General features: G+C 41.9%; 1 protein-coding gene across 3 annotated transcripts in view; it reads right to left on the bottom strand.

Moving 5' to 3' along the window:
- The window catches only part of LOC126483888 (S phase cyclin A-associated protein in the endoplasmic reticulum), a 607,888-nt gene that overhangs the window by 365,383 nt on the left and 221,399 nt on the right, over window positions 1-21,106 (bottom strand). For all 3 annotated transcript variants that reach the window (XM_050107144.1, XM_050107145.1, XM_050107146.1), the window contains one exon: window positions 10,954-11,035. In XM_050107144.1, the coding sequence (XP_049963101.1) occupies window positions 10,954-11,035 (82 nt within the window). The remainder of the gene's footprint in view (window positions 1-10,953; window positions 11,036-21,106) is intronic.

Here is a 21,106-nt window from a genome sequence, read left to right as displayed (position 1 = left end):
AGATTGCGGATTCGAATCTCGTCAGGTGCGTTTTTTTATGTTTGTGAAAATGATTTTGATCATCATTTTTATTCAATTAATTGATTTAAATGTAATTTTTTAATTCCATTCCTCTGTGACATAATTTTAATCATAATAACTTGCTCATTTGCTCTCACTTTTCGTCCTATCATTCTTTCTCCACTTAAAATCTTTGTTCATGTATTTTTAACTGATTTTATGTATTAATTTGCTCCATCACCCTGTTTTTTCGTCCATATTATTGCGTTCACTATATCTGTTTCTCTTTTGTTTAGATGTCGTTTTACTTATAAACCCGTCTTTCATTTAAATTTTCATCTGCCTTATTTCGTTCATAGAATTATACGTATTTATGTCATGTTTTACATGTTTGTATAAAAATTACAGAGCAAAAAAATGCACATCTTGCACCAAAAATACATTTTTCACACCATGGCACAAATATAAATAGATTATTTCGTCTTTAGTTCTTTTAACAGATAGAATTTTCAAATAATTTAATATTATAATAGATAAATATAATTAAATTGATGTTTACAAGAATTCCATTTGGAGAAAGCACAAATGAAAAAGTTCATACGTTGATTAAAATGATGTGACAAAAGAATAGAAATAAAAAATTACATTGAAACCAATGAACTGAGTAAAAATAATGATCGAAGTAGTTTCGATAAAGATTAAAAATAAAAAAATTCGCGTACCTCACGAGATCCGAACCGACAATCTCCTGCATGTGAAACTGTTATATTATCGATAAGATATGACAATAAGACATGATATTTTAACGGTATTATCACACAAAATTCTAAATTCTTTATTCGTCAATTACACGCAATCGAGGGCCCACTAGGGCGAATGGGTGCAGTGTGTGATAACTGGGACCTTAACCTACATCACCGTATAGCTAGTTACAAAAAATTGATCGCACCGTTGGGGACCTTTCCATGTTAGAAAGAGAAAACCATTTTCTTGTCGTGCTCTGTCCGACGGATTATCCCCGTACACGGCGCAAATGTTTCTGACTGCCTCCGCTGCTATCACTCCTCCCCCCCCCCCCCCCTCATTGAACTCAGACAGAAGGATGTTGGATATGTTCCAATTTCTCCTCTTGGAACTCCATTTTCTACCGTCCACAGCTCCACTCACTATCTCCAAATGACAGAATGACAATATATAAACTCAACAGCGAACTACACCCAAAAAATGAAAATCGATAAATATACCCGTAGTAATCAGAATACGAATATGCAAAACAAAAGCACTACGAACTTTTTACACAAACCTAATATATTTGAATTTCACAGCTGTATGTGTTTACTTCCTTCAGAGAAGTCCGTTTCGAAGGAATCCCGAGTTGGTTCAGTTTATAAGTGCCGGGTTCGCAAACAAAACCACTTGTGCCAAGGGAAAATCCTGCCGAAGCTGAATTGCGGCAGTTGAGTAGCTGTGTCAGTGCCAGAAAAGAATGAAGCAAGGCTGCGCGTATATGCAATTTTCTCAAATTGTATCTGCGCCCTGGAATCGGACGGGAAGGCAGGAAGGAGCGGCCTGTCAGAGGGACCGCCCTGAGAAACAGACGCCGCCCCTCTCCCGCAGTAATTGCAGGCGCTACGCAAATTTGCATAAGAAATTAAAAGCTGCTACCGCCGCGTCTTCTTCGCCGTTTCTAACTCCTGAAACTTAACTTCTCCTACAAAAAATTATAATGGAATATTTTAGAATCTGTAAGATTTTTTCAAATTAAGTCCGACCGAGAAGTCACTAGAGAAAGTAAAATTATAATAAATGCAAGAAACGACGACCGAAGAAGCCGCCTTTGACCGGCGCTCTGCAGCAATTACCGGTCACCTTAAGCGACTCCATTCAGAAGTAGAAAAACGAACAGCACACTGGTTCATCTCAACAAAGTTAATCAGTCATAAGACAAAACATAAACTCGACTGAAAATATGTTTACAACTTGCAGGAAGATATGAGAAACTTCTAAAATTTATTCCAAAAATACAAATAAACTTCTCCACTTGGATACGAAAAAGAAACTTGAAGAAATGGTTGTTCTTTCAACTGATGGACATCGTCACGGAACGTCACGTCGACTGGTCATGAATGCCTGCGTGCGGTATGTCTGTGACGTTCGTCATTTTCATCATATTCCCTCGTCTTACGTCCAGCTATCCTCGCTAATTGCTGACTAAGGCAGAGACATCCAGCCGGCCGCTGTGGCCGAGCGGTTCTAGGTGCTTCAGTCCGGAACCACGTTGCTGCTACGGTCGCAGGTTCGAATCCTGCCTCGGGCATGGATGTGTGTGATGTCCTTAGGTTAGTTAGGTTTAAGTAGTTTTAAGTCAGGGAACTGATGATCTCAGATGTTAAGTCCCACAGTGCTCAGAGCCATTTGAACCTGCCGGAGATATCCATACACTCTACCACGAACGTCGTCTGATCAGTGTGTAATGACCCTTCTCCAATTTCGCAATGACCGCAACACCTATTTGAACACCACAGTAGAAAAGAAACACTCGTCCCTTGCAGAACAAAATCCTGTCTGTTCTACTCTATCACACTACCGCTCACTCTAACTACATATACAATGAAAGAACCAGAGACGAATGATTGTCATAGCAACATCAAAACTGAATCATGTACCTCGTTTCAAGAGAAAGTTAACGACCTAAACTGTATAACAAAAACATTGGTCTTGCTTCTGAATGCATCCTTTATACCTTCAAAAATTGTTACCCTGCTTTTCCATCACGCCTTTTACCACGTCTCTACCCGCCTTTCGCTTTCTAGTAACTCACTAGGCCATAATATCTCACTTTTGTACTCAGGTTTACATTAGTATGTGCTACTGTAAATAATAACAATAATAATAATAACAATAGTAGTAGTATTTTGTTTTCGTGGTGGTTGTATCGCTATTACTATTAGTCCTTAGTCTCTTACTCCGCAGACGACATAGCGGTGCGTGGCGGAGAGTACTTAGTATACTACAGTCATTCCCCCTCCCCCCTTTCCTGTAGAGTTGCGAAGGGTTCACTGGAAGAACGATAGTTGGTGAATCTCTGTGTGAGTTACAATCTCTCTTAATTTTATGTTCGTGGTCTTCTCGCGAGATATGCGTTAGAGGAAGCAAGATATTGGTTGACTGTATTCGTCCCTTGCAGAACAAAGTCCTTTCTGTCGTACTTTATCACACTACCGCACTCATATAAATGATTCGCCTAGATGGGCAATGGGTTCAGCTGTGGGAATTTCAGAGCAGGGAACATGGAGGAAATGTACAGGGACTGCGGATAGGTGGCGCTCGATGTCGACCGTGAGACCTGCCGAGGTAGTCCGCGCAGTTGCAATGAACGCTACGTACCTGCTGGCGCAGTAGTAATGCACCTGCCTAGTAAGCAGGAGATCGGGCGGGTTCGAATCCCGGTTCGGTACACTTTTTAACTCGTCGCCGCTGATTCCGCGTAATAGCCCGATACAGCTGACATCAGTGACCCCTTCCCTTTCTTTTCTTTCCTTTCTCTTCCCCCCCCCCCCCCCCCCCATCCACCACACATTTATTCTCAGATCGTCCTGCTATTGCTAAAATTTTCTAGCGTTGAAGTTTCTCTATATACCAAGGATGCCCAAACTTTTTGCGTACCCAGGCCACATGGGAGGGAATACGAATATGTTTCGGCCACACATAATACACTAATACACGTAACACTAACAACAAGCGCTGCGAGAGAGAGAGAGAGAGAGAGAGAGAGAGAGAGAGAGAGAGAGGGGGGGGGGGGGTATGACCAGTGAAAGAATAGCATCATATGACCAGTGAGAGAACAGAGTGAAAATATTCAATTTACCATTACTTTACACAAATGGAATTTTTACGGATTTTTTTTACCGATCTTGTAATAGATGCTCACTTATTAGGCTGCAATGATTCCTGCTTTGGGCTGCAAGTGGCCCAGGGGCCGCGGGTTGGACACCGCTGCTGTGTACGACAGCATCATGCGTGATAAGCCATAGTGAACTTCCATATTATGTTCTACATCATTTATACATTTATTGTAAACAGTAATGGTCCTCTAACATTCCCTTGGTGTACCTGTACGCCTCAAGTTACTTTTACATCTGAAGATTTACCTCCGTTGAGAATGACATGTTTTCCGTTTGCTACGAACACTTCGCTCCAGTCACACGCCTGGTCTGCTATTCCACAGAGTCATATGATGCCCATTACACGGGAATGCGAAACTGCGTCGAACGCCTTCCAGAAGAAACGAACACGACATCCACCTAGTCACCGCTATCTACTGCTTTCTGGGTCTCGTGGACGAACAAAGCGAGCTGTGTTTTACACGATCGTTGTTTTCGGAATCCATTATGATTCCTACAGAGGACATTTTCGTTCTCCAGAAATGTCATAATATCCTAGCGTAAAATATGTTCCAAAATTCTACAACAATACAAAGTTATTGCAAATTGCATACTGCATTGACAGTGGCATTACTACAACTGTTTCCACCTTCTGAAATGATGATTTGATGCACCTTACGTAATGTTATTTGAAACGTCGTCTCACTATTATCGTTATTATTAGTGATAATATTATTATTAGTGATATACCTTATTTAAAACGTCGTCTCACTATTATAAAAAAAAAAAATCAAATGTGTGTGAAATCTTATGGGACTTAACGGCTAAGGTCATCAGGCCCTAAGCTTACACACTACTTAACCTAAATTATCCTAAGGACAAACACACACACCCATGCCCGAGGGAGGACTCGAACCTCCACCGGGACCAGCCGCACAGCCTATGACTGCAGCGCCTGAGACCGATCGGCTAATCCCGCGCGGCTCACTATTATCATTATCGTTATTATTAGTGATAATAATATATACATTTATTTTAGTTTATGGTAACTCAAAAACTCTTGTACGTGTAAAACCCTGGTCCGATGTATAAAGGGCGTTTTCTTTCTAAACTGATACGATTAAATAAATTTTAAAAAAAAAGTAACCACTTGGCTACCACAATTGCTAAGTGAACCTAAAATTCATCCTCAAAACTTGGTATCTGAAAGATGATATACAGATAAATATGGCCGGCCGAAGTGGCCGTGCGGTTAAAGGCGCTGCAGTCTGGAATCGCACGACCGCTACGGTCGCAGGTTCGAATCCTGCCTCGGGCATGGATGTTTGTGATGTCCTTAGGTTAGTTAGGTTTAACTAGTTCTAAGTTCTAGGGGACTAATGACCTCAGCAGTTGAGTCCCATAGTGCTCAGAGCCATTTGAACCATTTTTTGAACAGATAAATATGCGTTGTACGCAAAGACATTATACTAGAAGATTAATCGAAATAATCCCCGATTAATACGGTACTCAGCTCGACAATAACTCTTACATAATGCATTTGCTCGCCAAGACCAGCCTCGTAATGCTGTAACACGACAAACAGCAATTTAATTGATTTGTGCAAGTGATTATTGGTCTCTCTTATTGATAGTCCGAAAGATTTTTAATGGTACGAGATACTGACAGACACTTCAGATCCTAAATACTCTCTGCTTGGTTGCCAAAATATTGAAAACGCCTTCCGAGGTACAGATATGTTCGTCTATCAAACACTGTCTATGGCACTCGACAGTGTTTCAGCGTCAGCATTATTTATTTATACTTAGCTGAACCTACGAACCGGCATAAGCCAATTGAAACTGACTAATGTTTCGAATGAGGACTGCGCACCTTTCAGAGACCTTTGACAAGTGTATAATGTTCTTGTTTGATGAAAAACCATTAGATATCTGATGGAAGGGCGTGGAGTGGAGGGGCGAGGAGGAGGAGGAGGAGGAGGAGGAGGAGGAGGAGGAGAAGAGAATGTCGGTGCCGCCAAATAAACTTGCAGCTTTTCTATCTGTCATCAATACCTGCCATATATATTTGCTACGATACCTCGGATTATGTACCTTAAAAAAACTACTGTCAACGACACTGAAAGTCTGCACTGACTTGTTACGTCTGAAACCTTATGCTTCTATTGTTAACTCCAATGTCGTCCAATTATTTTCAATTAAAGTTTTGTGAGAAACTGTAACAAATTGCCATCGTTTCCCTTAAAAATGGAAATTAAATATTTTCCACAATGGATATTTGTTATTAGGAAAATTGTATATGAAGTAATGTAGGACTTTCTCGAGAGTATGGAATGTGTAGAGTGGTGGTGGTGGTGGTGGTTGTTTGGGGAAGGAGACCAGACAGCGTGGTCATCGGTCTCATCGGATTAGGGAAGGAAGTCGGCCGTGCCCTTTCAGAGGAACCATCCCGGCATTTGCCTGGAATGATTTAGGGAAATCACGGAAAACCTAAATCAGGATGGCCGGACGCGGGATTGAACCGTCGTCCTCCCGAATGCGAGTCCAGTGTCTAACCACTGCGCCACCTCGCTCGGTGTAGAGTGGTCTTTTCATGAACTGAGAAAACTAAAACAAGAATGTTGACGAGATGGAACAGAAGGAAAGGTGGGTTGCAATTCTGGGATACCCGCTCCATTGCATACAACTGTCTGGAAGTTCACTATGTTCTACTGTGATCTTGGTGGTTTTTTAATTGGTATCAGGCCCTGGTTCAAGCCATATATCTCTTCCTGAAGTTTCATCTTCCAATGCTGGAAACATCTTCAGCGGCTATAACGACTCAAAAAGTTAGAGTCAAACAAGCTCAGTAAGCTGAGATGTTTGTGTATCTACGCTACGGTCCGTTCGTGACGTCATCAGACTGCTGCTTAGATCGCGGAGTCGCCCCTATGTACGTTATGGTGTTTGTTGTGGGAAAGAGTTGGCGCAGTTAGTTTTATTTTGCATTAGGCCCACACCTTTCTAATTTCAATCCTCCTTTTCTGTCAAAGAGGTTCCGTGCTTTCGAATTTCTATGGTCTCTCTGTGCACCCTAGTATAGTAATGACTGGATTCCGGAAAATCATAGGGTCGTAGAAACTATCTGCGACTGCGATTAATCCGTGTTACTCAGACAACAACTGCTCTTGCGTTCCTTAATGTGGGTGTTAATGTTTCTATTTGAAGTTCCTACGTACACCTGACTGCATCTGCAAAGGAATTTTACACACTCCTGCTGCAGCAAGCGTTGGACGTAAGCCCTTTGCAGTGTTCAAACATCGCGCACCTTTCTTGTTGATTTAAACACTGTGTTCATAAAGTGTCTTCTGAGTACTCTTGCGATGCGATCTTTTGAAGTTTTTACAAATGGAAGGAAAACTTTCATTGTAATTGATTCTTTTTCATTAGAAGCTCCAGACTTTTTAGGGTGTAGCGTCCTATTTATTTCTTTGTCAGGGCAGCCGTTTTTCTTTATGGCAGTTCTTAAATGATTAAGCTCGTGCATCAAGTACTCTGGTTCACAGATCCTTTCTGCCGAGTCCATCAACGGTTTCATCAGTCCTCTTTTCTGTTCGTGATGGTGATTAGAATTTCGGTGAGTGGGCGTAATCTAGACGTTGTGCCCTGAAGTTCCCTCGTATTTTCTAAGTACATGCACATCCAAAAATGAAATTTGACCTTTTTCCTTTTCTCTTAGTGAACTTTACTTTAGCATTAAAGTCATTCAGAAAATTTTAAAGTTCTGAGAATTCTTTTTCTCAGTGAGAACATATAACGGGAGAATCATCAACGTACCGAAACCAACATGAAGGTTCCATCTTCACTGTCTGGATGTCTACTACTTCACATTTTTCCATACAAAAATTCGCTACAACTGCGATGAGTGGGTTCCCCATAGCCATGCCATCAGCCTGATCATAGAATTAGTTGTCCCATTGAAAGTAATTTGGCGTGAGATAACGTTTAAACAGATCCTCCATATCCCTTGTGAAAATATTTTTCAATTGTACACACCAAGATGAACCATTGTACGCAGTGATACAACATCAAATTTGACCATAACATCACTTGGACTCAACCAGAAGCTTTTTAATTTTTCGATAAAATGACTATAAACTTTAATGGAAGTGTCAGTTTTTCTTACAAATGTCTGTAGGAGAGTGGACAAGTGTTTGGTTATCCCGTAACTTGGACAATCAATAGCGTTTACAGTAGGTCTTAATGGAATGCCAAATGTGTGATTTTTTGGTAAACTATACAATGGGGGCAGCAACGATTCTGATTTGATGAGATCCTAAAGATCAGGTGCTTCTAGTGAAAAATAATGAAAATATTTTTTTATATATATACAGGGCAGATTGCAATAGAGAAAACTGCCAAGTTTGAAGTATAAGGTAGCCTATATGTATTTGTCATATGGCATTGTTGGTTGGGATATCCTACGGGATAGGTTCAGCTGCCTGTTGGATGTGAAGGTTTTATCGTAAGTGAGTGTAATGCATGGGTCTGTAGTGGAACATCATGTTTGTGTTGAACGACGACGACGACGACGACGACGACGACGACGACGACGATGATGATGATGATGATGATGAAGAAGAGAGAAGGTAGAGGTGAAAATCAATGCTGACACACAGCCTACTCCTCGCGAGGAGTACAATATTGTCAATATTTACGAGAGGACCCGGTCGTGTTTGAATGAATTCGTACTCACTGCAGATACGAGCGCAACATTGCCTACAAATATGAGGACGACATGTCGCACACCACCTTCAACAGGTACGACAGTACATACATTATAAAATGTAAACTGCGGAAACAGTTTTGTATTTCTTGTTAAGCCAAGATTTGAGTGAAGTTTGCGCCTAAACAGACAGAGCATCTATCGAAAAGTTGACATTTCGAACACATTTGTACTAATTAGGCCAATATTTCATACACATTCACTATTATCTCGCAAACGGCTCATTTGCGGATACATGTTTATTGGAATTTTTTCGCTTCTATCAGTATCAGTTTTCGCTACTATTTACGACACAGCGCGAACATAATTTTTTCGCATGGGGCCGCTATGAATTTCGTATTTGGACTCCAAACGGCTGCTCGTGTCGCTTGGGCTTTAAACCAGCCCAGTTTCTCACAGTGACTAAATGAGAGTAGCGGTTTAAAGGTGTCTAATGACTCCTGCAGATAAACTGCATGAGCAGTTAGAGCAGAAGGAAATGTTTCCCACGGTGAAGACGTACTGAATTCAGAGTAACTTTGCTGGATCTATGATAAAGTGTCAACCATTTACATTTAAATTACTAACAAGATCGTTAAGATCCCTCGAGAAAGAAAATGTGGCTCATTTGATTCATAGTGGCTTTGAAATGTAGGGTCGGCATGCATATCTCCTTCGCTGTCTTCTGCGTATTCATCACTATATCTGTCTTCACTCACGGACACATTCTCAGTGCAAAATGGTATTGGCAATTTTTCACTGCGACATACGCTTTACAGCAGATAGTAAATTGAGATATTGTACAGATTTCCTTGTTCCTCGATGTTGATTCCTTATGATTTGTCAGACAAAGGTAAGTCCGTTGTGTGGCCAGTTTGTTTCTCTAAGTCATGGGAATGGCAGTGGACAAGTAATTTGATGATTTTGACCACCCTGTCAGATGTGTAACACACCACATCATGGGTGGCCCAATACCTGTCCTGATCGCCAACGTTACAGGCGAAACACAGTTCGTTGTATTTTGCACATGAGGATTAAGTTTCCGTTTTTGCAGTTTCAGAGCTAACTCTCCACTAATATAAGAATAAGAATTTGCACTATCTGTACAGGTACGAAGCATTTCTTGTTCTTAATTAACACAAAAGGTAATCCACAAACCTCCACAAACTTTGAACAACAAGCTGTCACTTTCAACCGTTGTGTAACTCTCAATGGTGTGCATGGATATGGACTTTCTGGAAGCGGGTGAGTACTCGAGCTGTAGGGATCAGCCCAGACTTACTTCCATCTGCTGTCATTGTCCGAAAGTGCCTTGTGAGACCTGACGTCACTTCGTCTACAACACTCGAGTCGGAAAGTATTTGTACATTTTTGGTTAGTAGGTGCAAATTCAGTTGGGAAGGGCATACCACAGAATTGCTTAAGCGCCTAAACAAGTCTATATTTGCAGTGAGAATGATGTCAGACGTAGGAGATATAAATACAAAAAAACTTGCAAACTTGGCTTACTTTCATTCTATTATGTCATACGGGATCATATTCTGAGGTAATTCATCAAACCGAGGAAAAGTGTTTAGCATGCAAAAGTTTATAATAAGAATCATTTGTGGTATAAATTCAAGAACATCATGTAGAAACCTGTTAAAGGAACTTTGTATTCCAACCACTGTTTCTCAATATATTTGTTCCTTAATGAAATTGTTGCAAGTAATACATCTCTATTTCCAAGCAATAGCTCAATACATAGTATCAATACTAGGAATAAGAACAATCTACATAAAGACCTAAAATCACTTACATTGGTCCAAAAAGGGGTCCAATATTCAGGAACACACATTTTCAATTAATTGCCAGCAACCATTAAAAACTTGGTTTCAGATAAAACTCGGTTTAAACAGAGTTTGAAAGAGTTTTTGATAGACAACTCCTTCTACTCTGTTGATGAATATCTTAATAGAGACTGTTAGGTCAGCTTAATTAAAAATGTCTGTTAGATTTCAGCTTCAACAGAACTTTGTCACAACAGTCAAGATTAGGTATTTTGTGTATGGTAAATTTGGTAATAGTGCATAACAATGTTTCAGTCTGGCAGCGTATTGATTCTGTAAATATTAGATGTTCTACTTCACTGTATTGTATTTGCCTATTTTGACAATCTCTTGACAAATGATCAGGGTAGTGATTATTGTATTCAAATGTTTATGTTATACTTTATGACATGTTCCACACCCACGAGACTCACCTAATTTTTTGGGTCTATGGAAAGAAAACTGAATCTAATCTAATCTTAGAAAGGGTGCTTGAGAGAATGGTTCTTTATACTCACCGGCCAAGTTGTCCACAGGAAGCGTCGCATTTCCACTGGCACTGATTACCGCCAGACCTCGGCCGCGGTCTGGGATCAGCTCCTGTAAACACACACAATCATATGAACGGTCAGATCAACGCCAATAAAACCGCTCAAGACTTAAGTTTATTGTTTACGACGACTGGACCGGAAATAAGAATCCAATAAGTCCTACCAACCACTTCTGCATAAGAAACCACAATAGGTTATCTGGAACATATCAGAGGTGCACTTCTCAAATTTAGCTCACTTAGAGTAAAACTTTCTTCAACTCAAGCTTCGATTTCAGCACCACATAACTTTACTAGGCATGGTCCTATTGGACGTGTTGTGCCTTTCCTATCCTCATATCTTTTATTTGACTTATCAGTCAGTTAAAATGTGATCTACGGTTTAACGTGGGCTCCGAACTACAGAGAAATTTTCAAGTTAACAAGTCATTGTCAGAGGCGAAAGTTTCAAATACTGGAAGAAAAAATACTAGACACAAACTGAGGATTCAAACCTATCGCTTTGGACTTATGACACCCACTCATCCAGTATTTATAGCTCTTGATGGCTGTTCGAAAGGCATGATGAGACTTCCTAAACACAGTTTCTATCTGGACTGTAGTTAATTATTTTTATAGAATGTTCTATCAATGCAGGATGTTCGCCTTTAAGCATTTCTACGAAATGTCCGAGGCTTACCACGTCAGAAAACTGCTATCAAACAAAAAATGGTTCAAATGGCTCTGAGAACCATGGGACTTCTGAGGTCACCGTGCAAAAGTGCGGCATAGGTGCGTACATCTCACAAGGGAACCACCCCATCGCACCCCCTTCGGATTTACTTTTAAGAGGCTCCAGTGGAAAGCCTATCGAAAACTGAACACAAAACAAGCATGGAAACAGGAAGAAGGTGTAGTGGACCATGAAAAAAAGCAGACTAGAAACCGTGAAATACTCAAGAACACCAAGTGCAATGTACTCGTAGAGCAGTCAGGAAGAGAAATGGCGATGTGGTTAAGTGGTTACGGTGTTGGAGTGCCACGCGGACGAGCCGGGTTCAAACCTCCCCCTTATTTATCTTCTCTTCCCTTTTTTGTTTTTGTTTTTCGTTGTTCGCTTTATTCAAATTTGTGTATGTCGTGGTGTAACGCCCGTTTTCAACAGCGAGGTGCAAGGTAGGGACCTATAACGACAGTTGATTTTGCACAGGAAGTAGCTTTCCAATGGGAACCGCAAACATTTGACGACAAGGCGAGAAGTCAACGGAATCCTCCAAGGAAAAACACGTTTGATGAGTCATACACGGCATTAGTGACAGTACGTGTGTCATATGATACCAATCTCTTATGGATGCACCTAAGCTGCACTATGGGTTAGTGAGTGAGATATGCCCCCTTGCCCGATATAGGTGTTCGTACCAATTTAAATGTAATAATTCCCAAGGAAATGATGAAAACCTAATAGCTTACCACATAGGTTGCAATAAATGAACGCAACAGTTTCACAGTCACACAGTTTCTCTGTACTCTGTCAAAACGTATGTTTTTAACGTTTTTGAAGTTGCGTTCCGTTTTGGAAGTCTTGATTCTTGAATTGCTTTGTTTTAATATAGTTCACATCCTTTTATTTGCTGTTTCTGTGAGACGTCTATACGGTATCTCCCCTGCCCTCAATATTCATCACATTTGCTTGCGACGGTAAAGTATTCTTACCACATGAGAGAATAACCAATAAAAAAAATATTGGTACGAGGGAGGTTTGTAACCGGCTCGCCCGCGTATCAATCCAACACCATAACCACTACGCCATTTCTCTTCCAGACTGCTCTGTGTTACACTTATTGTTCTTGGACCGTTCACTGTTCTATTTTTCTTTTTTTTTCTTTTTTTTTCACAGCGCAGTACACCTTCCTCCTGTTTTCATGCTTGATCTGTTTTTATCCTCCTGTCCACTGGGCCCTCTCACCACTCCCTTGTCACAAGTAGGCAAAGCTGAACAGTGACACCAGTGGCTAGAAACGTGTACCAAATGAGCGGCTACGGTTCCGCATCCTAATTTACGCAGTACCATGGAGACCGAAGCACACGCAATCTGTCTTTCCTCTGGCGACTGTATCCTTACATAAGACGCACTGAGAATGGCGAATATTGCAAAAGAGCAAAGAACGGGAGATCTGTGTTCTGTCACTTAAATACGAGTGGGAACCGCAATTCTTCCTCGCACAGTAGGTGAAAACTCATACTGTTTGCTGCGCTACCAAATAACAGGCAGCCAGTCCAAGTTAACGACTGAAAGACACACAGCTCTACTGAACAATGAAGAGCATGCAAGCCAAATTAGTTCTGGAGGTCCAAACGCGTGGTCACCTCTGGCTGTGGACAATAAGACTTTGCTATGAAGTCAGAAACGATTGATTCATCTATATTCCAGAGTAGGTTGCGTTGCATACGTATCTATTTTACTGTACAACGTACTGTTTTTAATTTCCTAGAATGACAATCACAGTAGACCTGTACTGCGAGCAAGTTTCAGAACTGCATTAAGGATAGCAAGATTCGGGAAACCGTTTTCAGAAAGGGACTTTGTAAAAGACTGTCTTGTTGAAGCTTCAGAACTTTTGTGTCCCACGAACATTAGTAGGTTTCAAGGAATCGGCCTTTACAAACAAACAGACACGACATATAAGTGTTACGGTCGGTGATGTTCACAGACAGTTAATAAATAATGCTAAGGACTTTGTTACTTTCTCTGTTACGCTGGGTGAAACAACAGATCTTACAGATACAGCTCGGGTAGTGGTATGCATACGAGGTGTCGACAACGCTCTGCGTGTAACAGAAGACGTTTTGGGCTTAGTGCCTTTGAAAGGGACTACAAGAGCCGTAGACTTACTCCAAGTTGTCGAGCAAGTGATTGATGGCCTCAGTATGGATTGGAATCATTTAATCTTAGTCACCACGGATGGGGCACCGGCAATGTGAGGCCATCAGAGAGGACTCATAGCACTGAAGAGACGTTGTATGGAATTCGTTGCATTGTCCATCGAGAAGCGCTATGTTGTGTGTACTGTAAACTATCTGAAAACACAAGAACTTACGCATCACCAGTTTCGGCAGTTCTTCGGGGAATTAGGGGAGGAGTTCGGCGACATACCTCAATGAACCGAAGTACGCTGGCTGTGTCAAAGTAAAACGCTGAAAAGATTTTTTGATTTACGTATAGCCGTCGTACATTTCTTACGTGAAAAGGGAAATAATGAACTGAAATTAGAAGACCCTTGCACTTTTTAAGACCTTGCATTTCTCTCGCGCATTATGTCTCGTACGAACAGCCTGAACGTCAGTATGCAAAATGAAAATAATTTAATATTCGAGACGTTGGAAAAAGTAAACGCTTTTGAAAAGAATCTTGCTCTCAGAGTGCCAGCTATTGTCTGGAAACACTGAACAATTCCCTACCATTCGTTCGGTCCACGAAAGTGGTACATTTCAAGAATACTTATCAATAATTGTAAAAATTAAGGAGCAATTTCGAGCGCGGTTTGTAGATGTTATGAACGTGTATCCTACCATTCGTTGCCTTGTACGACCGTTTTCAGCATCACTTGAAGATGCTCCGAATCATCTATAGATGAAGCTGATCCACCTGCAGTGCAATACACGGTTGAAGGACAAGTTCTTTGTACTACGAAGTACAAAACAATTCTTCGGAAACTTTCCACAACAAGAATTTCCACGATAGTGTCACGGAGCTGTGATAGTTATGTCCATGTTCGGATATACTTAAGTGAGTGAAAGATTTTTCTCCATAATGAAAATGAATAAATCAAGATTTCTATCGAATGTTAGTGATCAAAATCTTTGCAACTGCTTGCTTTTATCAGTGTGCCTTGTTTCTGTGTTCAACATTGACTTTGTCGATTCTCATCGTCAATGACAGACATGTTTTGGATTTCTTTCTTTTTCTAGTCATAAATTATTTACTAACTGTGCCTCATCATGCTCCATGTCATATAGGCGAACATTATTATCTGAACAATTTAGAATTACACCGGTTGTTCAAGGTATGCTTACACGCTTAAAAATATCCTTTAATTGCTGAGATATATGTTTGATACCCTTGCTATAAAGGTATTTAGGCACCAAATGTGCACGTAAAACCAATCCGGCTTATTTACGCAATATTTTTTTTTTATTTTTTGTTTTAGAACCGTGACGTTTGTTGATAGGGTGATGGAATAACACGATACGTTCCCCTGACTGCATCGCACACTGTGAAAAGAGCACGTCAGTGTTCCAGGTACAGTGTATCCCAGATATTGCGTAAAACGACGCGGCGACATTTGTACTTCGAGACATACACTAAATGAGCTGCCGGCCGCTTGGCCGAGCGGTTCTAGGCGCTTCAGTCCGGAACCGCACTGCTGCTACGGTCGCAGGTTCGAATCCTGCCTCGGGCATGGATGTGTGTGATGTCCTTAGGTTAGTTAGGTTTAAGTAGTTCTAAGTCTAGGGGACTGATGACCTCAGATGTTAAGTCCCATAGTGCTTAGAGCCATTTGAACTAAATGAGCGGTAACGGTTCCGTTTCCTTATTTACACGTCTGCAAGTTAGTGCACACTGTGACTAGGAAGTTGCACATGTGCAGCAGCTGCGCTGGTCGGCCTTGCCGTACGAGAACCGTGATTACCAACAGTAGTGAATCTCAATAAAACCTTGCACTATTTCGCAGAAATTTTCCACACTTCTAAGCTGCAAGCTGTCGTTTAACGTACGGGAAATACAGAATCTGCCAATAATCACCCGTCTGCTCTGGCCCATGACACCAAAAATGACAGACATAAACCACTTATTGATATCCAATATGCATAAAATATGTGCCATAACGAGAAATACACTTATGCTCGTAACAGCACAACTCACAACCAAAATGTCCCTTTTCAACCTATCCTAGACATCGCTCTACAGTACATATCAGCCTGTCAACATAAATTCCGATCATAGAATGCTTTCACGACCGGATGACATAGCTGCTGGTAAACCTTTCGGGATGTAATGTCATGGTTCAAAAAATATATTAAATCAAATTAAATATCGCCAATGTTCTCTTACATTTCTGTTTGCGGCTTGTTACGTTAAGGCCACATCATTACGTATTTAATGCACGACATGACGTCTTGAGAACTGAAAGTAATTTTGACACAGCCTGTCTTCTTTTTTATTAGTTTTTCTTCTGGTAACATGTTTCAGCTGCGGCATCTTCAGACCGACTACAGAAGAATAAAATGGATCACAAAATACATATAAATAAAATAACGAATGTGTGGATATAGGTAAGCCGTAAAATGTTATTTTAATGGCATCCTACGCAGCAACGAAGTAGTGGTATCATTACTGGGCACCAATCAGCTGACATACGGTGACGTCTTCCACCTTAGTAGCTGCAAGGCCACCGCGGCGTACTGCTAAGCAAAGGTGCCCGGGTTCGACTCCCGGCCGAGTCGGAGATTTCCTCCGCTCCGGGACTGGGTGTCGTTTTGGTCTTAAGCTCGCATCGTCATAATTTACGTTATACTCTTGAGATGTCTGCATGGTCTAGGACCGAAAGCCACTAAATTAAAAAAAATCGTGGCGCAATGTTGTGATTATTCTTGAAACAGTGCATGTCAGCTGAATGGCGCACAGTACTGGTACTACTCCGTTTATACCTGTCATTCCATCGCAGTACCACTGTAAGGCTAACCCACACTGTCGCATCCTTTATTGTATTTTATTTGTACATTTTATCATCCATTTTCTCCTCTACACCGTAACTTTTCTGAAGCTGGCGTAGCCGAAACCTGCAAATAAAATAATTAGAAAGCGAATTGGGCTGTGTCAAAATTAGTCAGAGCATATGTCGTTGGTCAAAGCCGATATCCGGTATCCGGTATCGAAGGGTTCAGACGAATGCTTACAACCTATTAAGCTACGCCCAGCAGACTTGCGTACAGAAATATGTGCACCAGGCTTTAAAGAATTCCTACCGGAGACGTCGGCGAATCTACGCTTCTACACATTATCACCCATGTGTAACTGAGTTCGAATCGCGGACACGAGGTACCCACGAGCGTAAGATCATTCGAGGAATAAAAATTCGTTGGTCGCATAGCAAGAAAAAAGAGGCTGCTCGCCACCAGTCTGCAAGTTTGACAACAATAGTGCAACAGCCGCAGGGAGGTAACAATGCAGGCCTTCTGCGAGGCAAACACTGTCGCGCCCGAGCGGAAGGCCACGTACATAAACAATGTCCAATCGCTGGCAGGCGGTCCTCTCCACTCCGGATGGCCCGTAGCGGCACACCCGAAAATACGGAGCGACACACACAAAGCAGCGTCGCAGCCGGCCATTAACATTTCAGCGCGTCAGTAATGGAAGGTAATGTTGTGCGCAGACTCCGCGGCCGATGCCGTATTCATCCGCAGGAGCGCCGCTTCCCGCCGTTATTATCTCGGCTGAAATATGCAACCTCGAAGCGCGGAGGGTAAGGCGGCCGCGAAATTTTGTCATCTGCCCGACCGCACACACGATGCAAATTGCCACCGGCAAATGGAAATGTATGAACAATGCGAGCCGCACGTGCGGCTGGGAACGCCTCTTGGTCAGCAACGCAGCAGCCACCTGGGCGCAGGCATTGCTGCATCACCTCGGACTGCAGAAAGTCTGTGCTGCTTCATTATGGCTGGCAAGCACTTCTGTTTACATTCGAAAACAGACTCTCTCTGCATCCAACTAGATTCTGCAACATAAATTAGGAACTGTGACACAGACGTCGGATGGTCCGGCCGACGACGGCCATTGATCAATCACGTCAAATCTCTTAAAACCAGTATGCAGAGGTAGTTTATCCATACTACATATGTAGCTCATACTATGGACCCAGAGCTGTCAGAGGCCCCACCACCATACTGCCTAGTCTTATGGAGGAAAATTAACCTTTAGCAGTTGTGAGCCGGCCGAAGTGGCCGTGCGGTTAAAGGCGCTGCAGTCTGGAACCGCAAGACCGCTACGGTCGCAGGTTCGAATCCTGCCTCGGGCATGGATGTTTGAGATGTGCTTAGGTTAGTTAGGTTTAACTAGTTCTAAGTTCTAGGGGACTAATGACCTCAGCAGTTGAGTCCCATAGTGCTCAGAGCCATTTAGCAGTTGCGAAACTTGGATGGGTGACCATCCGGACTGCCGAGCGCTGTTGGCAAGTGGGGTGCACTCAGCCCGTGTGAGGCAAACTGAGGAGCTACTTGATTGAGAAGTAGCGTCTCCGATCTCGGAAACTGACATACGGCCGGGAGAGCGGTGTGCTGATCACATGCCCTTCCATAGCCGCATCCACTGACGCCTATGGGCTGAGGATGATACGGCAGCCGGTCGGTACCGTTGGACCTTCATGGACTGTTCGGAAGGAGTTTTTCTAGAACGTGGTGGCCTATAGTCTGTTTATTTACATGGGTAGTAATAATAACTAAACTGAATATGTTAATTTTACATAATTACAGAATCGGAACTCTTTAAAAATATTTAAATTTTATAATTTAGTTTAACATTGCGAGGAATAAAATTAAATGAAAAGAATGGCAGCAGTGGGAATCGAACCCGAGCCGCCAAACTGCCAGTCAGTGCAGTTAACTACTGGGCTTTTGCGCCGCTAAGTGACCTACTAGTCATAAATCCCTTATAATTCATGCGTAAATCTTAAGAGAGCGTTTTACCTTTTCTTGAAGACGAAGTTTTCTGGGTACTTGCGAGGGGCATTAGCCTGCTTCTAGTCGCATACTTTTATTTTATCTATAGTTTCTGTCAATGAAATCAATGGCCTTTTGAAACCAACAAAATTGTTTGAATTCATTAATCTGTGGCAAATGATTTACTTCGGATTAAATATTAGTTCCAAACATAATCTGCCCTTCCTAAATCCACCTGGATTTTTTCCTAAATTACTCCCTGATGTTGTTTAGTATAATCTCCGAAAATGTGATTCATTCTCTATTCTCTATACGACGATTCAGCGCCAGAAGACTGCTGCGGAATACATGAAGACCTGCAGAGGATCGATTTTTTGGTGAAGAGATCGGCGTCACTACTGCTTGATTATAAGTCATATCAGCGACAAATAACTGGAAACACTAACAACCGTAATATATGTAGAAGTAACCATGTGCGAGAGCTTCGCAGGTATGCTCAACAAACTGCAATGGCAGACACTATAAGAGAACTGATCTGCGTCACGGAGAGGTTCAGTGACAAAAGACAGACAGCTTGCGTTCCAAGAAATGTCAGGCAGGCAACATATTACGTCCTCCCACATACATCTCGTGATATCATCACGACGGGAAAAATCAGAGAATTAGACCTATTAAGGTGGCTTACTCACGTTCCTTTTTCACACACACCATTCGTAAATGAATGGGAGAGGGGGGGGGGGGGGGCGTGATAGTGGTAGCAGAAGTACTCTCCACCTCACACTGAACGGTGACCTTTGGAGTACAAGCATCGATACTGTCGACATTAATATTTCCGTTCCGATGGTACTGGGATATCGACAGAGTTTTATGTGTTGGTGTGGATACCAAATATTGTATCGACGTTGATGTTTGAATGTCCCTACCCTACGGTAACATATAGAATGAACACGATGGCAAAATAGGACTGTAAGAGTTTTCTGAATATTGCCAAACGACAAGAAGACTCGAACACTGACCACTGCATAGCATATGATTAATCCCTATAGCAAAGTTTAATAACGGACGCGAATTCTACACTTTTACATTATCCTGGCAAAAGTTCAGGCGTCGTCAACCAATATCTGTCGATCAAGTCTACTTTGCAGTTGTATACCACCCCATGTCGGTCATAAACCCAAAACACGGACATTCTCGGGAGGCTGGTGACCACTTTCGCGGCGAGGGCGGCAGATGTCCTTCCCAGTAGGCTCTCCCCGGTCGCGGCGCGTGCAGCGCGTCCATCCGTCTTGTTCCCCTCGACCGCACCCAATGCGGCAGCTGATTGACTCGCATTCAAATCCGACGGGCACGGCTGCAGACTCGATTCGATTACTCCAGGTCCCCCGAAACAGACGCCAGTCGGCCAGTCGGCCAGCCGTTCCAGTGGACGTTCCCCGTCTTTTCCGGATGGGCAAAATTCAATCCCGCAAAAGTGATGGATGCTGGAGACTGTTCCTCCAACTCTCGCCGACAGCACAGACCATATTTACAGGATTCCTCAATTCCAATCGCAAAAACTGATCCCTTCCTACATCGTAACTAGAAAACACTGTCCAATGTGATCGACACGAGCGATGCAATCCCACAAAATCTGTCGCGTCAGTATACTATGCTGCGCCAGAAACTTATACAGCCACCCTCGGAATTTATCAGTGGACAATGAAATTAATATAATAATTGGGTGATAGTAGTAAATGACTAATGTTCCAGGCAATACAACACTGCTGCATCATTACAACGATTTTCTGTATCTATTGATGGCTGAAAGAAGAGACGTACCTCGCTTATTCTTTGCAAGTGATAAACATGAAAGCCTCGCAAAAGAATTAACCACTCAACTGAATGGCTCAGGAACGCAATTAGCTTACGGTATGTCCACATTATTACGAAACAGAGTACAGATTTAAGACATTTACACTGCTTGTTACTTCTCAGTTCAGAATCTAGTTGTTTTTCTCCTCTCAGTATACTATATCAATTAACATTACAGCAGAAAGTCAAGGAATGCTTCGTTGAAATTATCAATGGATCTACGCTACATTAAAATGTGAGCTGTGCAGGTAAACACAGGGCATTATTCCATGCATATTTTCCGTAAATATGGCGTATTTTTTGAGTAAAAAGAAATTTTTTAAAAAGGAAGTTTTAGAAACCATTTTTTGTTGCCATGAAACATGGAACACGGGTTCATTTTAAAACGTTTAGTTCTTGATGCACATATAAATGAAAGGCACAATCTTTCGTATGTTCTACAGTATTAATTTATTTTGTTGACCGGTTTTCGGGTCATTAGGCCATCATTAGACTTCAAGTAACTATCGTCGTCAAGAGGGTACAATATTCGTGAACAACTTTGAAAACGCTGTTACACATCGGCAGTGAGA

Source organism: Schistocerca serialis, chromosome 6 (assembly GCF_023864345.2).
Source record: "Schistocerca serialis cubense isolate TAMUIC-IGC-003099 chromosome 6, iqSchSeri2.2, whole genome shotgun sequence".
NCBI classification, from domain to species: Eukaryota; Metazoa; Arthropoda; class Insecta; order Orthoptera; family Acrididae; genus Schistocerca; species Schistocerca serialis.
This window is presented reverse-complemented; position numbering and strand designations above follow the sequence as displayed.